The sequence below is a fragment of the Jatropha curcas genome, chromosome 11 (assembly GCF_041381405.1).
Source record: "Jatropha curcas cultivar XTBG-Jc1 chromosome 11, XTBG_Jcur_1.0, whole genome shotgun sequence".
In the NCBI taxonomy this organism is placed as follows: Eukaryota; Viridiplantae; Streptophyta; class Magnoliopsida; order Malpighiales; family Euphorbiaceae; genus Jatropha; species Jatropha curcas.
The window spans coordinates 2,098,013-2,121,813 of NC_143161.1; the positions used below are offsets into that span (position 1 = coordinate 2,098,013).

Below are 23,801 nucleotides of genomic sequence, written 5' to 3' on the forward strand. Positions count from 1 at the left end.
GGCCACCTCACAGTTTTCTATATCATCTAAGGAAGGGGCTAAAGAAAATCATTGAAAAAGCTAAACTGGCTTAATGGGCCTTAAAATCAACAAAAGCCCAACTTGACTCGCTCTTATCCATTCCGCTTCAATTCTCGGCTAGAGTTTAGCCCAGTTTGATCAATTAGGTTAAATAATTAAAAGAATATTTATTTTATTATTTGCATGAGTCAGGCCTCAAGTAGGTCACAGGAAAACACATGCCTACTACTGGTCCACACAAAATGGAAAGCACATGCCTGATGGTCCCTACAAAATGGAAAATTTTTAAATGGATGACAAATCATTAAATTAAATCAAAAGACGGTTCTATTCACAATATTACAAAAATAGAAAAACAAGAAAATGTCGATTTTATTCAAAATGCAATATGTTATATGCAAAGCTAAGTAAGGTAACCAATTTACCCATTCCTATATCTGCAACTCTGTCCCCCTGCTGCCTGCTCTGCTGGAGATAGAAAGGGACATTCCAAATTTGGATATGCAAGGAATGAGGATTATTACATCAGGAATAAATAAATCTGAAAAGATAAGGAATAAAATTGAATTTGTTATTTAGAAAAAAAAAAAAAAGCTATAAAAATGTGACTTTTTAATTCTAATTACCTTTAAACTTGTAAATCGGATGTAATTTGCTCTAAAAAGCTAAATTTAGGCAAAACTATGTGAGAATTTAGATAAATTTAAAGACTTTTTAGCTAAATTAGGCTCAAAATGTGAATTCAAAGGACAAATTGAATGAAAAGTTCCATTTTATAGCTTTTTTTTTTTTTCCTTTTTTCTTTCTTAAATAACAATTATTTCAAAAAAACAACCTCGCAAGTGGTCAAGTATTGTTCCTTTTTGCTTACTGATTTGAAAAACCAGACTGCTCTGTTGGTTTGTCATGTATTATGCCTTCACATCTGTCTTCCAAATTATACTATTAATTAATTGAAGACTAATCAAGCTACTGATCCAACTGCAGAAACCTACGGCAAAACCAAAACAGCTCCAAGAATCCAATTTGGTTTTTTTTCAAAGGTCCACTTCACATTCAGCCGATGACTTTTCTTATTTCTTTTAGTTATCACTCACTTTACCATTTTGCACATTTCAAGGTTCTACCTCAATCTTGGTTTATACCATTTGCCCATGGTTTTCAAAACCATAACCAATACTTTTCCTTCTCTTTCAGTCTTTGCTCAACAAGCCCATATCTCAAAACCTATATTTATCACACCAAAACCCTTCAGAACCTACAAAGGTTCGACTTTCTCATTTCTGTCATAAACCCCATATTCTAAAGTTAACGTCTTTTTCAACATTTTCGTTGCTATTTCATGATGGAAGCTGCCAATCAACTCGGATCAATTGCTCAACCGAGCTCCGTACCGGCTTCTGTAGCAGGTAAAACCTGCAGTGGCACTTTGGGCCGCCATTTGGCTCGGCGATTGGTGGAGATCGGCGTCAGTGATGTTTTCTCGGTCCCTGGAGACTTCAACTTGACGCTTTTGGATCATTTGATAGCAGAGCCCGGGCTGAACTTGGTCGGCTGCTGCAACGAGCTGAACGCCGGATATGCTGCCGATGGGTATGCACGTGCCAGAGGCGTGGGGGCTTGTGTAGTGACTTTCACTGTTGGTGGTCTTAGTGTGCTTAACGCAATTGCTGGTGCTTATAGTGAGAATTTGCCTGTGATTTGTATTGTGGGTGGTCCTAATTCTAATGATTATGGGACTAACAGAATTTTGCATCACACTATTGGTTTGCCTGATTTTAGTCAGGAGCTCAGGTGCTTCCAGACAGTCACCTGTTTTCAAGTAAGTATGATCTACATATACACAATACATGTTTATGTTAGTATTGGTATATACACTATGTGGTGATAGTGATCATGATGGTGGTAATGTTGCAGGCAGTAGTGAACAACTTGGATGATGCGCATGAGCAGATTGACACTGCAATTTCTACTGCTTTGAAGGAAAGCAAGCCTGCTTATATTAGCATAAGTTGTAATTTGCCTGGAATTCCTCATCCAACCTTCGCTAGGGAACCTGTTCCATTCTGTCTTGCTCCTAAGTATGCCTTTCTATCTCGTTATGATTTTCTTGTTTTTGGAATTTGTGGCGGCGTTTGGTTTTTGGTGAACGTTAATACAATTTGATTGGTTTGGTTGAAAGTATAACTTTAATGATAGGCTTGTAATTTGTGGCATGATATGTTAAGAGTGTAGTGGCTGGTTTTAGAGTAGACAATAACAAGAACGTGTCATCAACTTGCTTAAGGTTTTTTGAACTCTTCGAGTTGGTAACATTTTTTTTTTTTTAAAATTTGGATGTGCTTGATTATTTAAAAATATCCTGGATAGCCTTGTGGAACCTACTTATTATTGCATAACGATGATGTTTCTCTACTAATCAGGGGCCTAGTCTTTTACGACGAATGTAAGAGGTCCATCTAGTCTTTTACAACGAACAAAACCTTTGAAATGACAACTCTGTTAATGATCATTTCCAGTTGGTCATTCAAGGATAATCACATTCTGGCATCTACTGCTTTTGTTGTTGAACTTCCCCGTCTTAACTTTTTATTGCAAGAGTTATGAGTATGATGTAGGACTTTTAGTTTTAGCCTTTGCAATGAACATATATATGAGACCAAATCATCATCTTAGCTGATTTTCAGTTTGCTTTGTGTTGATGCATTACACTCACATTTGAACTCTTAGATTATACCTGTTGCATTTTTTTTTTTGCAATTTCTTCAATTAATTCTACTAAACCGGGAAAGTAGAAGTGTGATGTGTTTTGGCTTATCCTTTCTTAAATATCATAATGTACATTTAATACTTACATTTAAATAATTTAAGGTGGTTTTCCTTCAATTTTCTCATGCAGTGTAAGCAACCAGTTGGGATTAGAGGCAGCTGTTGAAGCAACTGCTGCATTTCTGAATAAAGCTGTGAAACCTGTCATCGTAGCAGGACCCAAATTAAGGGTGGCAAAGGCGCAGAAGGCCTTTGTAGAGCTCGCGGATGCCAGTGGGTACCCAGTTGCTGTTATGCCCTCTGGTAAAGGGCTAGTGCCAGAGCATCATCCACACTTCATTGGGACTTACTGGGGTGCTGTTAGCACAAGCTTTTGTGGGGAGATAGTGGAGTCTGCTGATGCCTATATTTTTATTGGTCCTATATTCAATGACTACAGCTCTGTCGGATACTCCTTGCTGATCAATAAGGAAAAAGCGGTCATAGTGCAGGCTAATCGTGTGGCTATTGGCAATGGTCCTTCCTTTGGCTGGGTCTTTATGACTGAATTTTTAAGTGCATTGGCCAAGAAATTGAGGAAGAATAGCACCGCCATGGAAAATTACCGACGTATCTTTGTCCCTCCAGGTCTCCCTCTGAAGAGTGAGAAAGATGAACCTCTTAGGGTCAATGTACTCTTCAAGCACATTCAGGTACACAACGTAAAATAGTCTTGCTAATCTTGTGATTATATTAAAGTTTATAATTTGTATGACCATAGAAATGGTTGCTAGGCCTCTCAGTTGATTTTCTTGGCATAGGAGGGGTAACATATGCCGCTTATTCTTAGCAAGAGTCCAAACACATGTCTTACCAGTTGCCTTTACTTCTTTTCTTTGTTTCTTTTTTGTATAAAGGGGTAAATCCTTATACGGTTGTTTTCTAGGTCTTCTAGTTCTACCCATATTATCCTTTATTATTCTGTTCTTTAATGAGCTCATCTTCCTAAATCTTAATGCAAGGCTAATCAATTTAACGATATTAATTGCCAGTTTTTACTCGAGTATGGGTTTAAAGAGTAGAAAATCTGAAACGTCCAAAGAGCCTGATAGTGCAAAATTTTACCAAGTGGCATTCTTCCTTCATAATTGATATTTTATGTGCTATCTAAGTGTGCCTCACAACTGTCAATTTCCTAAATGATTTTGAACATGAATAAGGAAATGCTAAGCGGGGACACTGCTGTAATTGCGGAAACTGGAGATTCATGGTTCAACTGTCAGAAACTCCGCCTCCCGGAGAATTGTGGGTAAGTAATTTAGTAACCGGGGGAGCTGTAAAATTTGAATGTTTTTCTTCTTATTTGTCATTAAAAGGCTGGCAATTGTTTATGAACAATTTGTTCAGGTATGAATTCCAGATGCAGTATGGATCTATTGGCTGGTCAGTTGGTGCTACTCTTGGATATGCTCAGGCAGCCAGAACGAAGCGCGTGATTGCTTGCATTGGTGATGGAAGTTTCCAGGTGAGTGATATTATTAACATTTTCATACCAAATTTATGTTGATAAGCACAACTTCACCATGATATAGCATTAAAGAAATAAAACATAATGGGAAGAAGAAGAATACACGAACTGCAGAGGTCTATATGACTGCCATCATGACAACTAACATTGAATTCTGTGCTATCATGTGACTAACAAATTGCTAAGGTGTAAGGTGTGGTAAATTGTTTTCTCCTTATTCAGGTTACGGCTCAGGATATTTCAACAATGATTCGATTGGGACAAAAGACTATAATATTCCTCATTAACAATGGGGGTTATACAATTGAAGTAGAGATTCACGATGGCCCCTACAATGTAATAAAGAACTGGGATTACACTGGCCTTGTCAATGCAATCCATAATGATGAAGGCAAATGCTGGACAGCAAAGGTTAGAATAGTTCAATAAAGGTCCATATTTTATCATATGATTAGGACATTGGCATCTGTGTCTTTTACTTATTCCTTGCATCGGAATCTGCAAAATTATGAGAGCTACTCTCTATTCACATTGCTTGTTTTAATACTACAATGGCTATTTGCTTTGAGAGGGACTGATGGATTCAGTGTTGATACAGGTCCGAACAGAGGAACAACTAAGAGAAGCAATTGCAACAGCAACTGGAGAACAAAAGGGTTCTCTATGTTTCATCGAAGTTTTGGTGCACAAGGATGATACTAGTAAAGAGCTGCTGGAATGGGGATCCAGAGTTTCTGCAGCTAACAGCCGTCCTCCAAATCCACAATAACTTTTTGATGCTTTAGACTAGTTCATAAATAAGCAGATTGGAAATCCAAGTCTTGGTTCCATGTTCTAAATCAGAATTTGAAATATGAGAAAAGCTGGAATTGCCTTGTTTTATATGAGACCCTTCGGGTGATTGTAACCATAATATCATGTACATTAAATTTTATGGCTTTAAGCATGTTAGAGGAAAAGAATTCAATGTGATCCAAAATACTATTTTGTTGTCTTCTGTGAGATATGAATTCCAAAATACTATTTAGCTGTACATGGTCAATTTTCTGACACTTGTTACAGCTCAACGACCTTAACTAATGACTGACCAACTGTTATGCTCACCTGTGACACATGGAAGCCTGGCCCAAAACATATTGCCACATAATGATAAATATAAATGTTAATTTAATTATTTGGGTTAGATAATTAAATCTTAGTTCATGGCCAGAAAAATGAAATGGTTGCCATTTTCCAAGTAGAAAACTTGTAGCAAGTAACATTTGCAGTCAAATATATAATCAATTTAGAAAAATGTTTTGCATAAATAAATAATTGGTCAAATGTTACTTAAAAATTATATCATGCCACCCATTATTATTTCTTAATATAATCAAAGTTTAATATGAACTAAAAGTGTGGTTCAACTCCCATACCTTTCCTTTTCCAATCACGAAAATTAAAAAATAAAAAAAAATCACAATATCGAATAAGTATATAGCACACTTTTGTAGACAGTAAACAAAGATAAGGTGAATCCATCAAATTACTTGTATATAGCACACTTTTGTAGACAGTAAACAAAGATAAGGTGAATCCATCAAATTACTTTATTTAAGCAATTGCTTACTAGATCGAGATCTCTACATAGAAATTAGCAAATTTATGAATAGAAATTTGATGTATCAGCAACTTGAGAAAACACTAATTTAAGAGAAGTCACAAGAGTATGCATATGTGGGCAAGTCATAAAGAAAGAGGTGCAAAATTGGGTAGAAGTTGCTTTCAAACGTTAAAGATACAATATATAGTTAACTTTCCATCTAATCACGTTAAGAAGAAAGAAAAAGAATCCATTTTTCGCAAAATTTCTTGCATCATGAGGAATTTTATGATCCTTTGCCTTGCTTTATGCTTCATTGGAATTGTCTCTACAAATCCTTTGAAGTATGACTCAATTTTTAACTTTGGTGACTCTCTTAGTGACACTGGAAATTTCCTTCTTTCTGGTGCATTAGCTTTTCCAGTCATAGGAAAGCTACCCTATGGTGAAACCTACTTCCGGCACCCAACAGGGAGGTGCTCTGACGGACGTCTAGTGGTCGATTTCATTGGTAAATCCAAAACTATGGTTTCTTTTTTCTGTTCGAAATGGCCAAAATATATTCTCACATTTATCTGTATTGAGTGTATTACTTTCATATCAACAGTTGATTGTTATTTAAAAAAGACGATTCATGCACGTTTAACGTTTTTTTCCATTAAAAAGCAAGACACTTATACATTTATTTGCACAAATTGTGACTTAGTAAAGTAAATCTTTCCCTTGCATGATAAATGACATTTCTGTGCTGTTGGAATTTAATGTAGCCGAGGCGTCTGGATTGCCACATTTGCCACCCTATCTAGGGCTTGGCAAAGGCCAAAATTTCCGAGACGGGGTGAATTTTGCGGTTGCCGGAGCTACGGCACTCAGTTCTGAATTCTTTTATGACAAAAAAATTGGCCAAGTTTTGTGGACAAATGATTCACTGAGTATACAGCTTGGTTGGTTCAAGGAGTTGAAGACTTCTCTTTGCACTACTAAACAAGGTGACAGTGACAAAAACCTAATATTCACACTCCATTAATTTATAATTATTATGTTCACTTGACTGTTTTTTTTCTTGAATGTCCTCTTTTTACTAGAATGTGACAATTACTTCAAAAAATCACTATTTGTTGTGGGAGAAATCGGTGGGAACGACTATAATTATCCATTTTTTGTGGGTGGAAGCATTAAACAACTTCGAGCTTCTGTACCATTGGTTGTTGGAGCAATCACCAAAGCTATCACTGTAAGTCTTGACATGGTACATTAATGTATACGTATATAGGTTAATTAATGCGATCAAACAGGACCAGATCCAGAAAATTTAATTAATGAGACAGTATATAAATATAATAATTCAGTGGAGGTAAAAGATAGGAACATGGTAAAATAAATTTAAATTAATGTAATACATAGACTAAAATGTAAAGAACTATGAACTAAGGGGTATGAAATCAAGGAAGCAAGTGCCCCCACTGCCCCGTACCCTAAATCTACCTCTGGGATTACAATTTTTTTTTTTTTTTTTACTGAATTCAAAGATTGAATTCTCATTTCAAATATATAATTCTGCTAGTAAGATTTCAATTTATTGCATCTTATTAATACAATTTCTATATATTTGTTGGAAACGTTATTGGGTTTAGGTATTGATAGAAGAAGGTGCAGTAGAATTGATGGTGCCAGGGAACTTACCAATAGGATGCTCTGCTGTATATTTGACCTTATTTCAAAGCCCTAACAAAGCAGATTATGATAAAAACGGGTGTTTGAAAGCTTACAATTCTTTCTCCAAGTACCATAACAACCAGCTCAAAGGAGCTCTGGAAACCCTAAGAAACAAGTATCCAAATGCAAGAATCATTTATGCTGATTATTATGGAGCAGCCAAGCGCTTCTATCACTCACCAAAACATTACGGTACGTGAAAATTCAAGATTCACATATTATACGAACACTTCTGTAACCTATTGATTAACTATAACAGGGTAAGCATTAACGATTAATGCATGCAGGATTTTACAATGGGGTCCTCACAGCATGCTGTGGAGGGGGTGGATCTTACAATTTCAATAATTTTGCAAGATGTGGTCATGTAGGTTCAAAAGCATGTGTTAATCCTTCTACTTACGCAAACTGGGATGGAATTCACTTGACAGAAGCTGCCTATCGGATTATAGCTATGGGTTTGATCAATGGTTCTTTCTCTACACCACCCCTTACGAAATTTCCCCTTTAATAACTCCATCGATTAGTTTCATGGTTTGTCATATTTACAAATAAAAAGGATATATGATTATCTAATTAATGGAGTTCTTCTTAATTTCTTGTGTCCTTCTCAGTTTGCACCTCTAGTCCATTTCTTGCAGAATTTGTTTATTTATTTATTCATGAGATACTATATACAAGAGATATCTTACAGACATGCACGAAATACTGTAAATTTAAGCAGACTTAATAATTATAAACTTATTTTTAAATACACCATCATAAATTACGTTTTAAGCGGCAGCTCAGCCAAAAAGGGGCAATACAAACCCATTTTGGGTAGAAATAAGAACCATATATAGGTTATAGAAATTACAAAAAAGAGAAAAATTGAAGTAGCTATATATGTCGCAAGGCATGAGGATTTGCCAATTGGAGTAGGTGTCATCTATCAGATTTTGATTAAGAAGTCCATTTCTTACAGCGTTTATATGTACATATGTGGGCTTTCAAAACTGTATTGTTGCCACTTCGTTCGCATTATTTTGCTTTTCTGGGCCTAATTTTGCGTGCCGTAAGGATTGATAGCAGGCCTAATATAGTTGATCATTAGACATATAAAATAAGTGGAAATGGTCTAATTATCCACTTAAGTTCTTATAATCCATTTTAATTTCAAATATATAAATGAGGAAATCAAGGTAGAATAGCTTAGTCATTTTCACATCTTTGTTTTTCTTTTTGGGTTCTCATCATATATTATTCATATATAGAGTTCTTGAGTAACTTTTATTATAGCCAATAATGAATTCTCTTATTTGATTTTTAATTTTTATTTATCAAACTTCACGTACTTTAGTAAATTTAAACAATATATAATATAATTGTAACAGTACTTTTGTAAATTTAAACAATATATAATATAATTGTAACACTAAAAATTGTTAAAGTGAAGAGGATTGTGAAAGCTTAAACACAGAATTAAAAACCAATTGTGAAATTTAGCTAAAATAAAGTAACGAACAACGAATTTCGTTTAAAGTTTTTATATGTAAAATGGCAATTTAATATTGATTGCTTTCGTAGCTCAGTTGGTTAGAGCACCCGTTTAGTAAGCGGGAGGTCTTGAGTTCGATTCTCAACGAAAGCAATTTAATTTTTATGAAGTTTTTTAGTACTCTGAACCAAAGTTAATGCATGAGACCTTACCTTTTTTTTTTTTTCCGCCATCATTCATCTCTCCCTTGACTTGAGTGTCTCAGGGCAACAAGAAATTAAGAAACATGATCTGAACTCCAATTAACAATTAATTTATTAATTGAGTAGCAACATGAGACACACAATCTGATTGCAGCGCTTGTGCTGAGATTATTTGATCGGGTTCCATAATACAACAAATATAATACAACTGTTCTCTCAATATTGAAATCAAGAATCCCAGATAGGACCAAAGGCAGAAATACCAGCAGCCTTACAAGCATTGACCACATCCCTGCTTCCTTCAGGATTGCTTGTAACAATGACTACTTCAGCTCCCCATTTTTTAGCAGTATCAACACTCATTTGAGACACATTAGGCCGACCCAAAACAGCCGTATCATGCACAATTACCTTGTCTTTAGGATGTCCGCTCATCATTTCTTTAATCTCTTTACCAAAGTTTTGCTCTATTCCTTTGGCGACCCAAAGCACGCACACATCAGCTTTGCTTGGCTGCAAAAGAAACGACAAGAACACACAAATACCTGAACCTGTAGCCACTAAAAGAACTCTGTCGTACATATTCACCAAGTAAGGCAAGCCTGCAAAGTGCACTTGTCTAACCCACAAATGGCTTGGTGGGTTTGAGACTAAAGACTTCGTGAAATCCCCAACTGCACCAGCTAACATCATGTGCTCAGTTTTCCCATCAGATATTATTCCAAAAGCATGCCATTCGGAAAATGGCGATGGACTAATCCTTCCAAGAATACCGGATTTTACTCCCCCTTGGAATTTTATTATAGAGGCATGACCTGAAGGAGAGGATAGTTTGACAGGTACGCGTCTAACAGTCACCCATGGAATTATAATTAGAACTGTAATAGCTACTGTAAACCAGAACTCCTGTTGTTTGATTAACCTGGAGCCTAGTTCGCTGCTGTAGGATTTAGTTTTTGGGTCATAAGAGATGGTGAGTATAACAAAGGCCCATAGGAGGCCGAGAGCTATCCATCCAGCGAATCTGTGAGTCCTTTCAAATACGTTATGATGCAGGTGGCGTATTAAAGGGAAGGCAGCTAAAGCAGATAAGCAGAGAAGTGATAGAATAGTGGAGGCTACAGCTATTATTTCTGAGGAGGTGTTTTCTCTGTCCTTAAGAGTGAGAACTAATGCATATATTAACCAAGCAATGGAAGCAACGCCACAGCTGCTATGTATACCACCGAGACTCTGAAGAAGAGAGGTAGTAGCAGTCTTGATTGGGAGAGGTATCCAAGACCTTCCCAATACTTTCACTGCAAGCCAGAAAACAACTCGCAGAAAGGCTTCGCTTCTACAAAGCGTCAAAGCAAGGATATTGGCTATAGAAAATAGAGCGGCTCTGTTTCTTGCATATGGGAAGTGGCTGGTAGCTGCAAGAACCAAAGCGGTAATGTTCAAGGTCAATGAAACGACAAAAAGCCGCTTATACACAGTGAACAAGCCTTGATCGAGAAGTATAACTGACAGTCTTGATTCTGGCTTTCGAGCAGGCTTTGGAGCTTGCTCACGCTTACTAGCTGAAGGAAGTGGGTTTGGCGTAAATTCTTTGATCTCCTCTTGTTTTCCTTCTTCCAATATTTGGAAAATGATGTCATCTTCATCTTCATCGTCCTCTAGATCACAGAAATGGCTACTAGCTCGACTCACAGACCTTTGAATAGTAGTAGAAGGGAACACTTTTGAGGAGTTCCCTTGAAACCAAGAAAACCAAAAGCTACTGCTACCGGTTGGCTCCTCTGGGACTGGTGAAAGAGTGAATGGATTAGAATGAGGTTTGATCTCAAACGCCACTCCTCGGCAACTTGAAAACCTCACCGGACTTTGCATGGTAAGGTTTTCACGTTTTCTTTTAGGATTTGTAGGCGAAGAATGATTTGTATGTAAAAAAGATTGGGATGCTCAGTACTGTGGCTTGTGTAGTTAATGGTTGCAAAGTTGGCTATTTATAGAGCTTGTGAATATTATTTTTTTGTTCTTTAATTTTATTTTATTTTTTAAATATCGTCACTCAGTGCAAGGAAAAAGTCAAAACTAATACTATTTCTTCCTTTTTTATTAGGTCAGGAGAGTTGAGAATGCAACTTGGAACTTAAAAATACAGTGGCAACACATTTAAGCAGTCTGCAAGTACTTTCAAAGTTAATACTGTATAGAAAGAGAACACAATTAACTTTGAAAGATTCAAGACCAAGCTCACAATAATGCCGGCTGAAAGTTTCCTAAATTGTCATATTTGATTAGGTCTAAATAATTTCAAATGACAAAGCCAAATCACAGTAACATGAAGAAGACTGCATCGGACTTTGGAGTATAAGATAAAAGGTTGATTTTCGTACTATTTAGGAACATTTTATGTGAGGTAATTCACTTTTATTTAAAATAAATTATCCGGTGCCAGATAAGTCTACCGCTGCCTATCAAATTTTAAAGATGTTCTACAACCAACGCTCAAACTCGGGGTTTTTATTTAATAAGAAAAAGGGACTCTTCCGATCTCATTTTTACTCGGCTTCTTATTGGAAAGTAATCGCCCAGTAGTTCCAGTAGAATGGCTAACGGCCTAAGAAATAACAAGCCCTTTGGTGGTCTAAGTCATCACAAGAAGTTATCCAAACATTGTCAGGTGAATCTTTCTGAGGAAAACAAATAATGATTTCACTTACATCACTAATGAAATGTCTACGGCTTATCTGATCATCAATGGCCAATGCATGAGTTTAATCAGCTAATTGCTTGTAATCACAGAATGCTAAATCATTGACTAATTCTGTCATATTATCAGTAAATATTTAACAAAAAAAAAAAAAAAAAAAAAAAACCCGATGTAATGTCAGCCGTCTAAATTCATCTCTCTGTAGTTCTGAGCCAATTGTTCCCGACTTGCGTATTTGATTGTATAATTTCTTTGTTTGTGATTTTTGAATACCTAATTAATTAAGAATTCTTATTCCTTAACTAATTACCTTAGCTTGAGCATAAAGTTTAGCAAAACCCAGTGAAGGATATGTGCTATTAAAAGAAAAAAAAAAGTGCTATTAACTATTCATCCGTTTTCAAAACCCAGTAGCTCAATTTTTTTTTTTTCAGAGAAAAAAAAAGAAAGAAAGACAAGAATTTCATAAAAAAAATATAAGGTATGGAACTCTAAAAATATTATCTAGAAATAAGCCATTTATATCCTTTGATGGGTCGGTCAAAGTTATGCTGCCGTAATGGGAGAGTGCCTTCTAGTTCAAATCATAATTTCTATACGCAAGTACTAATAAGAAAAAAATATTCAATGCTTGAGTACCATTTAATTAAAAACTTAATAATTATTTATGAGAAAATAATAATTTCCATGTCAATATAATTTTTTTATTCGATTACAGCCTTGAATAGCTTAATTAATATACTTCCATCATCACAACAGAAGATGATCAATGAAATTTTCACTACCATATATATATATATATATATATACACACAATCATCACTCTTCACGTATGATCTTTGTAGTAATTGTCGTAGACCTAGTCCTTACATTTTTTTTTTTTTTTTAATTTTTGGAGAAAAGAAACTAGCCATAGCCATAGACATAGTCCTGTCAAGTTAAATTCTTTTTCAAAGGAAAAAGAATGAACGTCTTGAACGTGGTAGCCTGAAGATTGCAAATGACGTGCAATGATTTTGATATTAGCTAGGTTCCTTGTTTATAATTCTTTTCTTAATTAACTAGTTGAAAAGGATTGTAATTGTTAATTAATTCCCTTCTGAGCTCACTCTTTTTAACGTAATCGGCGGTTGGAACATTGCAATAACCTGGCCAAATGAAATAACCGATTATCCTTTTGTGATTTTTCAGTACAGATCATAGTCCACTGCTAGTTTCGAAAATGGCCAGATGCAATAACACTATTATTATTATTATTATTTTGGGATCATCCTTTATAAATATACTTATAAAACATTTATATTAATATAGAAAATAAATAGCGCAAAAAGAAATATTTATAATATGAAAATACATGTTCTGAAATTTTGAAATCTTGATACATATAAAAATTACAAAATTTTTTTATGCATAATAGATTTAATTTATATATTCATAAAAATGAAAATTAAGTTATGATATACCCATAACAAATATAAACTAGAAATATAAAATATTTGAAGAATGTAATCAAGAATCATTATGGTTACTTCATTTTGGCATGCAAAACTTACATTACCTGATTTTTTTTCCCATATGTACCATGAGGTGCTTCAACTTTCTTACGCGGATGGAACTCTTTGTTCGGAGCGTAGTGGGAGGCCCTTGACCATGAGGAGCAAAGTTTTAATTCCCATTAACCCTACCTACGGGGTCTCGTCTCCCATCCGAGCTACTACTTGTATTTAATTAATGAATTTTGGTCATTTAACAATTAACGAAACAGTTTGTTAACATCAATTTAAGACAAGGGTTAAGAATTCTAAGTTTCAGACTTTTTTTTAACAAACATGGAAACACTTACCTACAACCTTTTTGCCATTACAAACATCTTTTTTTTTTTTTTTTTTTTTGAAATTAACATGCCTGGTACTCAGTGGAAAGAATTCGTGTCCCTTAAATAAGTGTGTTCGATCTTTGTGAATGGAAAAAATCTCCAGTGGTAATACTTTCCCTTTATGTACCTGGCTCCATTTAAGTAGGATTAAATTCAGCCCAATGAGCTAATTAAGAGCACCTGTTGTATATAAAAAAAAAAAAAAAACTGATATTTGATTCCCAATGCAGTTAAGAAAAGAGTAAAACACGAAAAGAAACACAATATGAGCAACAAATAACAGTTATTTATTAATTCTACACGTAGCAACATGAGACAAACAATCTTGGATTAATCCTTATTGCAGTACATGTTCTGGGATTAATTTTATGATCAATAGACCATAAAAGGTCCCTTTACCATTTTTTAATAGCTGACTTAAAAAAATATATATATATATATATATATATATATATATATATATATATATATATATATATATCATACAATCGATCTCAGCATAAAATTCAAGAATCCCAGATAGGACCAAAGGCAGGAAAACCAGCAGCCTTGCAAGCATTAACCACATCCCTGCTTCCTTCAGGATTGCTTGTAACAACGACTGCTTGAGCATCCCATTTTTTAGCAGCATCAATACTCATCTGAGCCACATTGGGGCGACCCAATACAGCCGTGTCATGTATAATTACCTTGTCTTTAGGATGTCCACTCATCATTTCTTTAATCTCTTTACCAAAGTTTTGATCTACTCCTTTGGTCACCCAAAGCATGCATACATTAGCTCTACTAGGCTGCAAAAGAAAAGACAAGAACACACAAATACCTGATCCTGTAGCCACTAAAAGAACTCTTTCGAACATATTCACTAAATAAGGCAAGCCTGCGAAGTGCACTTGTCTAACCCACAAGTGGCTTGGTGGGTTTGAAACTAGTGACTTGGTGAAATCACCAACTGCACCTGCTAACATCATGTGTTCTGTTTTCCCATCAGAAATTATTCCAAAAGCGTGCCATTCTCTTAATGGGGATGGACTAATCCTTCCAAGAATACCAGACTTAACACCTCCTTGGAATTTTATAATACTGGCATGACCTGAAGAAGGAGCATATATCTTGACAGGTACACGTCTAACTGTTACCCATGGAAGTACGATTAGAAATGTTGTGATTACTGTGAACCAAAATTCTTCTTTTTTTATCAATCTGGAGCCAAAATCATTGCTATAGGATTTGGATATTGGGTCATAAGAGACAGTGAGGATAACAAAAACCCATACAAGAGCTAAAGCTGTCCATCCACCGAATCGATGAAGTCCTTCAAATACGTTATGATGGAGATGTCGTACTAGAGGGAATGCAGCTAAAGCAGATATGCAGAGAAGTGCTAAAATGGTGCAGGCTACACCTATTATCTCTGAGGATGTATAGTCTCTCTTCTTAAGAGTGAGAACTAAAGCATATATAAGCCAAGCAATAGAAGAAATACCACAGCTGCTATGTATTCCACCAAGGCTTTGAAGAAGAGAGGTAGTAGCAGTCTTGATTGGGATAGGTATCCAAGATCTTCCCAGTAGTTTAACTACAAGCCAGAAAACAACTCGCAGAAAGGCCTCGCTTCTACAAAGCGTCAAAGCAAAAATATTGCATATTGAAAAGAGTGCAGCTCTGTTTCTTGCATATTGGAAGTGACCAGTGGCTGCAAGAACCAAAAAGGTTATGTTTAAAGTCAATGAAACGACAAAAAGCCGCTTGTAAACTGTAAACAAGCCTTGATCGAGAAGAATAATGGACAGTCTTGATTGTGGCTTTCGAGCAGGCTTAGGCTGTTGCTCTCGCTTACTAGCAGAAGGAAGAGGGTTTGCATTAAGTTCTTTCTCCTCTTTTTTTCCTTCTTCTAATATTTGTAAACTGATGGCTTCTTCATCGTGGTGGTCGTTTTCAAAGTCAAGATCACAGTAATGGCTACTGGCTCGGCTGGCAGACCTTTGAACAGCAGAAGGGAAAATTCTGGAGGAGTTGCCTTGAAACAAAGAAAGCCAAAAGCTGCTGCTGCCTTTTTGCTCATCTTTGGTGGGTGCAGGAAAAGCAAACGGATCAGGATGAGGTTTGATTTCAAACTCTACTCCTCTGCAGCTCGAAAACCTAACTGGGCTTTGCATCTTTCTTTGTCTGAATTTTGTAGACCTAGATTGAGATGTTCAGTTAGGCTTGTGTATTTGAAACTGGAAAAAGATGCTATTTATAGGGATTGCAAAAGAATTTTTTTTTTTATTCTTTAGTTTTCCTTTATTATTTAAAAAAAAAAAGATTCTTTTGGTTTTTAATTAGTTGCAAAGAAAAGTCAAAACTATATCCTTTTTGGTTTTTTATTTTAAGTCAGGCCAGTTAAGACAACTGGAAAAGGAAAAAAAAATTGCAAAATGCATTGAACGCACATTAAAGAGTCTTGAAAAGCCTGTCTAAAGAAGGAAATGGAAGTTCCCATCTGTCTAAGTCGGAAGGAATGAAAATAAAAGAATAAAAATAAAGGTTTGATTGTGCATTAATTATGATTTTTGTGATTGCTAAGTTATTCCTTTTTTTTTTTTTTTGCCAAAGATATTCTGACTAATCCCTTTCGGAACGAGTAACGATTATATTTTAAAATTCTCCCTAAGATGCCGACTCCAGAACTCGGTGGTGCGATCGCCAGGGTAAGACCTAATGCACTTTAACCGCTAGACCAAAGTAGTAAGTTATTCCATTTTGATTTAAAAAAAGTGCAAATTTATTGAGTAATAAAATGATTTGTCATGGAAAACTAATACAAAAAATTAAGATATTCTAACTTAGAAATGTTATTGTTTAATCATATCATTTTATTCTTCTAAAAAAAAAACAAATGATTTGCCTAGACCGAGTTTATGACCACACTTATAGAACAACAAAATACCACCTTTTGCTTTTGACTTTTAAAATAACAAAAAGCAAACTAACAAAATGGAACAAATTAGCATCCTCAATAATTATAATCACACAGAATTTCTTTGGGATTATTCCCAAACGAAAAAGAAAACATATTTTATCAAATAAGCAGTCTAATTATAATACCTTGAAAGGATTTAGCATGTGCTTTTCAAAAATTTTTATACAGAAATATAAAAAAAAAAAAAAAAAAAAAACCTAAAGTACTTGATTATTGAGGGATTTGAAGTTTGATATAGGTTGCTAATGTAATTTAGGAAATGTTTATAAGGATTAATTTGCAATAGTATTGAAAATTATTGGTGGAATTTGTTTTGGTTGTCTAGTAATAAGTCCTTCATAAGCTTCCAAACCCATTGACCTCGTTGAAACAGACATGGCTGAGCAAGACCGGAACCCCGCGTTCAGCCAATGTGACAAACCCATAGGTCAAGACCGAAGACGAGCTATTTCAAACTTTCAAGTTTCAACATCCGCGTGAATGGTCAATTCACCATTTGTAACTTAACTTATTCGGTTAGCTCAATTAATATTTCTGTACTTAATTACTTCAACAATACAACAAAATTTCTTGGACGGTCAAAAAATGATTGGCATAGAGTAGAAGCTTGGTTAATTGCGATATTATTTGATAATGTTTATCGCTTTGGAAATAGGGTTTCTAATTTTTTTGATGACTCACTTCACGTTGAAGTGATTATTAATGAAATCATATTATTTTCTTTATCACACTTGATCATGATTATTCTATATCCCTTCCCTTAATTACAAAAATAAAATTAAAACTCCACATGATACATGTCGATCCTTCTCTTAATCTCCTTAATTTGAAATGATTAATTAAGGGATTACCAGCTATACGTAGAGTACACAAATTTACGTCGAATCGAATACTTCCTATTTTCGTGAGTTCATGGAATTGTATAATTATGAATTATATCATTAAGTATTGACTTTGGACCAAGTCTTTCCTTCATCGACTTGAAAAAGCATCTCCAGCAAATACAAACTCTGTGGACTATAAACCAATTAACCGATCACATGCATGTTCTTTCCTACAAGCCAGCAATAATATCAGCTTTCTTAGACTCGTTTTGATACCCTTCAATAGACATATAATATTGTTGACTTTGTCTAAAGTCTGCAGATGACTTTAAACTAGAGGCACCTCCAAAGGTGGTCGACGCAGTTTTTGTCGTTTTGTATTTTAGGTCATAAAACCTCATTCCATTTTCTGCTGATGGTAGACTTTGTTCATGTTGGCCTGTTGGGGATGTTTTTGTAGGTTCATTGACAGGTCTAGAAGGTTTTGGGATCATCTATAAATTTATTAATACTTGATGATGGCAAAGTTTTACTGTATGAGAAGTTCGAGAAGAATGTGTTCTTTGAGCTCAATACAAATAGTTTTGTTTTTCATTTTTATTAAACAGAGTTTAAATCTTAAAAATATATTAATATACTAAAAATATATTTGTCATTTGTTAACTTTTAATGTTAAAATATCATTTTATTTTAAAATAAACGAAGGTGAATTCCTTGAGAATAAATTATTGACCTGAATTATTTTTAATTGCATTGAGGGATAAAATTCAAAATGACCATAGAAGTTCATATTTTTTTTATTATCATATGCTAGTTTTTATTTTTAAGATGAATATGTTATTTAATTAAAATTTTTATAGTAAATATTTTATTTAATGATAATTTATTATTTTAAAATAATCATAAATAAAGTAATCAAATAAAAATATTAATTTGAAAAATAATTATAATTATAATATTTAACATGATGTTTAATATAATCAAAATATAACATAAATATACAAAATTTAAAATACAAATCATTATAACATAAATATAAATTGATAGAAAAAGTTAAAAATTCCAAAATAAAGCTTTGGGATTAGTTGTTAACAGAAAAATGTTAGCTCATTAGAAAATTACAAATCATTTAGGTATTATGTATCGTGACAACGTTTGAATTTTTTGCAGTTTATCAAATGAGTAAACTTAACTATTGGAAGTTAAAATAATTAGTTAGCTCCCAACAATTAAACCAAACACAAGAAAACAATCTTTTTGTCTTAACAAAATTTCAAATTGTCTAAAAGTTCTAATTTTTTTTTAGATATTTATTTTAATTTATATTTTTTATTTGATTAATTTGATCTACAAATTATTGATTTTATTTTAGTTCTATCTTATATTTTAATTGTAATCACATTTCTTGAAATTGTATATTTAAAAATATTATACTGAAAAATCAATTTGTAAAAAAAAATTGAAAACACACGATTATGATGAAAATTCAAATATTCCGGTCTTAAAATGCAAGGAATATAATTTATTTATTTATAAAAAAAATTATAATTTGAAAACACGTAATCATGATGAAAAATCAAATATTTTCAATCTTAAAATGCAAGGAGTATCATTTATTTGATTATTTTAATTCTATCTTATACTTTAATTGTAACCAAAATATTTGAAATTGCATATTTAAAAATGTTATAATAAAAAATAAATTGAAAACACGTGATTACGATGAGAATTAAAAATAGTTCCAGTCTTAAAATAAAAGAAAAACGATTTAACACGTGAACAGCAGGATTCGAACCTGCGCGGGCAGAGCCCACATGATTTCTAGTCATGCCCGATAACCACTCCGGCATGTCCACGAGACGTTCAAGTGATTCTAACGAAACACTAGGATCATTTAGTATTAATGCAATGGAAGTGTTAAAAAAATGTATGGGATATTCTTTTCTCATATGCTTATGTGATTTTAAAAAATGACGATAATAATTATTATTATTTTTTCGTTCTTTTCCTCTAAAAAAAATTTGATATTCCAGTTTGTTACATCGGTTATCTTGCCATAACTTTTTTTTTTTATATATTATAAAATTAAGCATTATATTTAATAACTAATAGAATTATAATTTTACTCATGGATAATTCCGGAATATCATTGAGATTGGGTTTATTAGTATACCAAAGATAGAGAAAATTTCTTACCAAGATAATTGTACGTTGGATTTCAAAATTGTTCATATACACATATACCACTCAAAAAAAAAAAAATTGTCCATATGCATTATCAATAACATTTAATTTAATATTAATCAGGTGTGGTCTGATTGGTCTTCCTACCTTTCGCAGAAGATGTAAAAAGTAAGAGATTTTAAGTTTGAGTCTTTTCCACTACAAAGATTATCGCAAATTTGGTGAATATTATTCAAAAGCGAGGACATACTGTATAAGCCACAATATTATTTTAACTCATTAGGCTTCCCATGTATAAAAAAAAATAAAATTTAATCTTATTGAAATAATTCATTAGCCACTAAAATTTCGATTAAAATATGTTTTACTTTTATTATTGCGTTTCAAAAAAAAAAAAAAAAAATTAGGCAAGACTTAATGAACATTTTCATCTAATATTTAACCAAGACTCAATGAACACTTGAATAGTGCAAGTGGACGCCAAAGAAAGAAGTCCTATACTACATAGTCAAATTAATATTTGGGCAGGTGAAAGTTCTGTGCATGCATGGAATGCAATTTCCGGTCAGAGCCATACTGTTCTCTAGCCCCTCCTGTCGGAGACCATGGCTCAAAACGGTCTTCGAAGGACTCGGAGATAATAATGATCTTCGTCTCTTACGCATTACTAATGCCCATGATCTCGTCCTAATCTTCCTCCGATTGGGTATGTTCATGTCGGAGAGGAATTGGTAATCGACACTGCCAAGTCACCGGATTTGAAAGATTCTATCAAGATACCACATAATTTGGGAGTTTACCTTCATGCAATTGCAGGGATGAAGGAAAGGAAAAGGAATTGGAGAGACATTTCACTCGTAAAAAGGCATTATATGGCTTAAAGGATGAATTTTCAGTGCCAGTTAAATGGTGGATATAGAGGAGAACAAAGCTATGGTTCAAGAAGATGATGGCTCTTGGAAGTTGGACCAGATCCTCCAACTGCATCATAGATTCTGGGAAACTAATTTATTATTAAATTGTGCTGTGTTTCTCAGTTAATATTCAATTAATTTGCTCCTAAATATCATAAACAGTTGATTTCCAGGACTGTATAATAAGTTGTTTGTTTGTCTGGTTTCCTATATATAGTTGCTGTTAATTAATTTCTATACTTTCCAATTTGTGTAATCCAAATAAAATACAAAATTTTCTTTTCAAGCAATTAAATTGTTTTTGATCTAGAGATAAAAAGTTTCTGAATGTTGAAATAGATAAAAGCAAGTTTCGTACTATAAAACTGCAAAAGAACCAACAAAGCCTTAAAGAAACTGAACCCCAGCTCAGCGAAGAGTAATTTTTGTTTATCACTAATATCAAAATTAATTATGTTTATATGGAGCTAGCATATATATGATTCAATAAATTAATTTTTATTGAATTTTTGGTGCTGGAAAGGGATGAATTTAGAGCAAGTAGATGAACTGATCATCTTTTATTAGAAACACAAAACGAGATACAATACATATATAATGCAAGCACAAGCAAATCAGACTAGATCAACAAGCACAAAACCAACCATCCACTGCATAGCAGATCATGCAGATAGGAGGACTTTATTTCTCACACACTTCTTATTTATTAGCCACTGTCACATTATAATGACATATGATTCATATATTACTTGGTTCCATTCTCTGTAGCAACAGTAGCAGCATCATCATCAGTTGGAGGATCAGGCACATAGTCATTAAGCTTCCAGGTTCCATCATCGAATTGAATCATACCTTGTCTAAACACATTACTCCACCAGTTAGGAGGCACACCATAGCTATCTTTCAAAAGATCGTTATATTTGTTCAAAAGGGCAATATCAAGATTAATAACCAACTTGAAATCCTCGTTCCCTTGATAACCTGCAACTCCATGCATGTAAAGGTTCAGATCATGTGCTTCTGTAATACTCTCGCCTTTTATGTACGGTGACTTGGTTGTGTCAAGGTAAAGCTCCACACCAACGTCTTCATAGGTAAAGTCTAAAATTTTTGGCGGAAGCTCAGGAACAATATCGTTATAGTTTCTAATCCGTAAGAGATGAAGAGTACCAGCATCTTGCAGTCCGTTGAACACATCTTGAAACTCCTTGTTTCCAACTCGAGGACTTGCAAAAACAAAGGCGGTAACTGGGTATCCAGTGTCTGATCCGCTTGGTTTATTGTACCCATTGAAAGCTATGTCCATTGCGTTTAGGGTTGCTAGGGCTGAACCCAAGCTGTGTCCAGTTATGGTGATGCTCACATCCTCCTTCAGTGCTGCATACTTGTCCACATTTCTCCTGACTGCTGCTAGAACCTGGATTTGGGAATATTAACATCAATTGCAGCAGCATTTATTAGAGCCCTAAAGGCTTGAAAGTAATTAATATAAATAGTACAATGCTAGCTTAAATCAAGATTCACCTGCTCTCTAGCACTCCTCTTATTGTAAGTTGAATCTGATTTAGAGGTAGTGTAGACACTGTGGAAACCGTTGTGCACTTTAGCATCGGTGTCAGGAAACAAATCTGAACCAGAGGTGAAAATATGGTCAAAATCCTTAAACCATTCGATAGTAAAGCTGGTTCCTCTCCAACAAACCACAATGTCTCTTCTCCCTGTAACGATCTTCCCTTCATCTGTGGTTACAGCAACGAACCCAAAATAAGCAGATAGGCCAGCTATCGTCCAATCTCCAAAGTCAAATTCTGATCTCCCGTAAAAGAAGTCAGTCACTTGGTATTTGAAAGGATTGCCTTTTTCTATACCAACTTCAGAAAAGTAATTCTCAGGTGGATATCGAGACAAAGCATATCCAGGGGATTGCTTCACGTCATTTAAAGCAGCCGGAGCAGCTGCAGTCAAAAAACCATTGTTAATAAGATAATGACGAAGATTATCATCAATGGGATCTAAAAGACCATCCCAATTGTTCTCGCCGCTAAGAACCTTCCAGTTTGATGCTATGCCCGCCATTATCTCTTTGTTTTTCTATCTCACAAGGTTTTTAGTGTTTTTGAGTAGTGTGAGTTCCAAAGCATGGCTTGCATGGTTTATATAGAGTGTCTGCTCCTTCTTCTTCACCATTTTCAATATCACAAACCCTAATCGCCATGTGCATTGCGTGAATCTTTATTTTAGCTAAAGCACCTTGTTTTCTTTTTTTTTTTTTTTTTTTTTTTTTGGTTGGCTAATGAGTCGGGACCACCTTACTTTTACCCCCACACGTTTCAAGTTTGAAGTTTCAAAATGATGGAGAGCTGTCATACATGGCCGTTGATAAAAAAAATGGCTTCCATATTTCAGAACTTTAACTTACATATTGCAGAATTATATCTTTAATTTGGAATGCTGCACGTAAATTAATTCGTGATTGAAGAAATTATATATCTTCAGCACTTTTACAAATGATAGAATATATATTACTTAGAGTTTGGATAATGGAAAGGGTTTACTGTCTCATTTATGCTTAGTTAATGATTTTGATATGAATTAACAAAAACAAAAACGGACAACCATCCATGCTGGGTTTAAAGAATTTGCAAATCAAAAAAAAAAAAAAAAATCTTATTTATACTCTAACTTCAAAAATTGATTGTTTTTCTAATAGCACAAGAGACAGTGGATTTATGTTCTAGCAAGTAGCAATCTCTTCTCCTTCAAAAATTTTAGATTCATTATTCTGAAAAAAATGATTCATAAAATAATCACTAAAATATTAATAAGATTAGCAATTCTAAATCTAAAATGGCTTTGTGTTAGTATTAAGAAAGGTTCACGCGAATACTACCAAGCCTAATTGTAGAAACACATGCACAAACAATTTACGGATTGGTTAAGTTGGCAACGCAGACTAGGCGTATAGAAAGAGCTCTCGAGTTCGATACTCACTAAACGCACTCACATGAAAGGATGAAGAGTTTTAACTGTGACTAAACTCCGAGCCGGATTAAGCAATTCCTAAT

The 23,801-nt window shown here is 34.2% G+C and overlaps 5 protein-coding genes and 2 non-coding genes across 7 annotated transcripts; 3 read left to right on the forward strand and 4 right to left on the reverse strand.

Moving 5' to 3' along the window:
• Positions 1–947: 947 nt before the first annotated feature.
• LOC105649640 (pyruvate decarboxylase 1) lies at positions 948–5,276 on the forward strand. The gene is made up of 7 exons (XM_012236349.4): positions 948–1,843; positions 1,939–2,102; positions 2,921–3,482; positions 3,990–4,078; positions 4,177–4,294; positions 4,520–4,708; positions 4,896–5,276. Exons 1-7 carry the CDS (start codon positions 1,364–1,366, stop codon positions 5,064–5,066), a joined length of 1,773 nt encoding a protein of 590 aa, XP_012091739.1. The 5' UTR covers positions 948–1,363; the 3' UTR covers positions 5,067–5,276.
• Positions 5,277–6,096: 820 nt separating this feature from the next.
• On the forward strand, positions 6,097–8,201 carry LOC105649641 (GDSL-like Lipase/Acylhydrolase superfamily protein). Its single transcript, XM_012236350.4, has 5 exons — positions 6,097–6,390; positions 6,647–6,868; positions 6,965–7,113; positions 7,514–7,787; positions 7,883–8,201. Exons 1-5 carry the CDS (start codon positions 6,156–6,158, stop codon positions 8,104–8,106), a joined length of 1,104 nt encoding a protein of 367 aa, XP_012091740.1. The 5' UTR covers positions 6,097–6,155; the 3' UTR covers positions 8,107–8,201.
• A 950-nt stretch (positions 8,202–9,151) lies between these two features.
• Positions 9,152–9,225, forward strand: TRNAT-AGU (transfer RNA threonine (anticodon AGU)). Its single transcript has one exon. It is a non-coding gene; the product is annotated as a tRNA-Thr (tRNA).
• Positions 9,226–9,462: 237 nt separating this feature from the next.
• LOC105649642 (adenylate-forming reductase 03009) lies at positions 9,463–11,147 on the reverse strand. Its single transcript, XM_089716662.1, has one exon. The coding sequence runs from the start codon at positions 11,145–11,147 to the stop codon at positions 9,504–9,506; it is 1,644 nt and encodes a 547-aa protein (XP_089572788.1). The 3' UTR covers positions 9,463–9,503.
• A 3,200-nt stretch (positions 11,148–14,347) lies between these two features.
• LOC105649643 (adenylate-forming reductase 03009) lies at positions 14,348–16,044 on the reverse strand. The gene has a single exon (XM_012236352.4). The coding sequence runs from the start codon at positions 16,006–16,008 to the stop codon at positions 14,356–14,358; it is 1,653 nt and encodes a 550-aa protein (XP_012091742.1). The 5' UTR covers positions 16,009–16,044; the 3' UTR covers positions 14,348–14,355.
• Positions 16,045–19,412: 3,368 nt separating this feature from the next.
• TRNAS-AGA (transfer RNA serine (anticodon AGA)) lies at positions 19,413–19,494 on the reverse strand. The gene has a single exon. It is a non-coding gene; the product is annotated as a tRNA-Ser (tRNA).
• A 1,904-nt stretch (positions 19,495–21,398) lies between these two features.
• LOC105650153 (phospholipase A1-II 1) lies at positions 21,399–22,847 on the reverse strand. The gene is made up of 2 exons (XM_012237032.4): positions 22,261–22,847; positions 21,399–22,153 (listed from the first exon to the last, which is right to left on the reverse strand). The coding sequence occupies exons 1-2, from the start codon at positions 22,810–22,812 to the stop codon at positions 21,482–21,484; spliced, it is 1,224 nt and encodes a 407-aa protein (XP_012092422.2). The 5' UTR covers positions 22,813–22,847; the 3' UTR covers positions 21,399–21,481.
• Between the last annotated feature and the right edge of the window lie 954 nt (positions 22,848–23,801).

Coding starts and splice junctions, on each gene's coding strand:
- LOC105649640 (XM_012236349.4), top strand. CDS start 1,364: ATGATGGAAGCTGCCAATCAACTCGGATCAATTGCTCAACCGAGCTCC. Junction 4,079..4,176: donor CGCCTCCCGGAGAATTGTGG/GTAAGTAATTTA, acceptor CAATTTGTTCAG/GTATGAATTCCAGATGCAGT. Junction 4,709..4,895: donor GCAAATGCTGGACAGCAAAG/GTTAGAATAGTT, acceptor GTGTTGATACAG/GTCCGAACAGAGGAACAACT.
- LOC105649641 (XM_012236350.4), top strand. CDS start 6,156: ATGAGGAATTTTATGATCCTTTGCCTTGCTTTATGCTTCATTGGAATT. Junction 6,391..6,646: donor TCTAGTGGTCGATTTCATTG/GTAAATCCAAAA, acceptor AATTTAATGTAG/CCGAGGCGTCTGGATTGCCA. Junction 6,869..6,964: donor TCTTTGCACTACTAAACAAG/GTGACAGTGACA, acceptor TCTTTTTACTAG/AATGTGACAATTACTTCAAA.
- LOC105649642 (XM_089716662.1), bottom strand. CDS start 11,147: ATGCAAAGTCCGGTGAGGTTTTCAAGTTGCCGAGGAGTGGCGTTTGAG.
- LOC105649643 (XM_012236352.4), bottom strand. CDS start 16,008: ATGCAAAGCCCAGTTAGGTTTTCGAGCTGCAGAGGAGTAGAGTTTGAA.
- LOC105650153 (XM_012237032.4), bottom strand. CDS start 22,812: ATGGCGGGCATAGCATCAAACTGGAAGGTTCTTAGCGGCGAGAACAAT. Junction 22,154..22,260: donor AGAGGAGTGCTAGAGAGCAG/GTGAATCTTGAT, acceptor TCCCAAATCCAG/GTTCTAGCAGCAGTCAGGAG.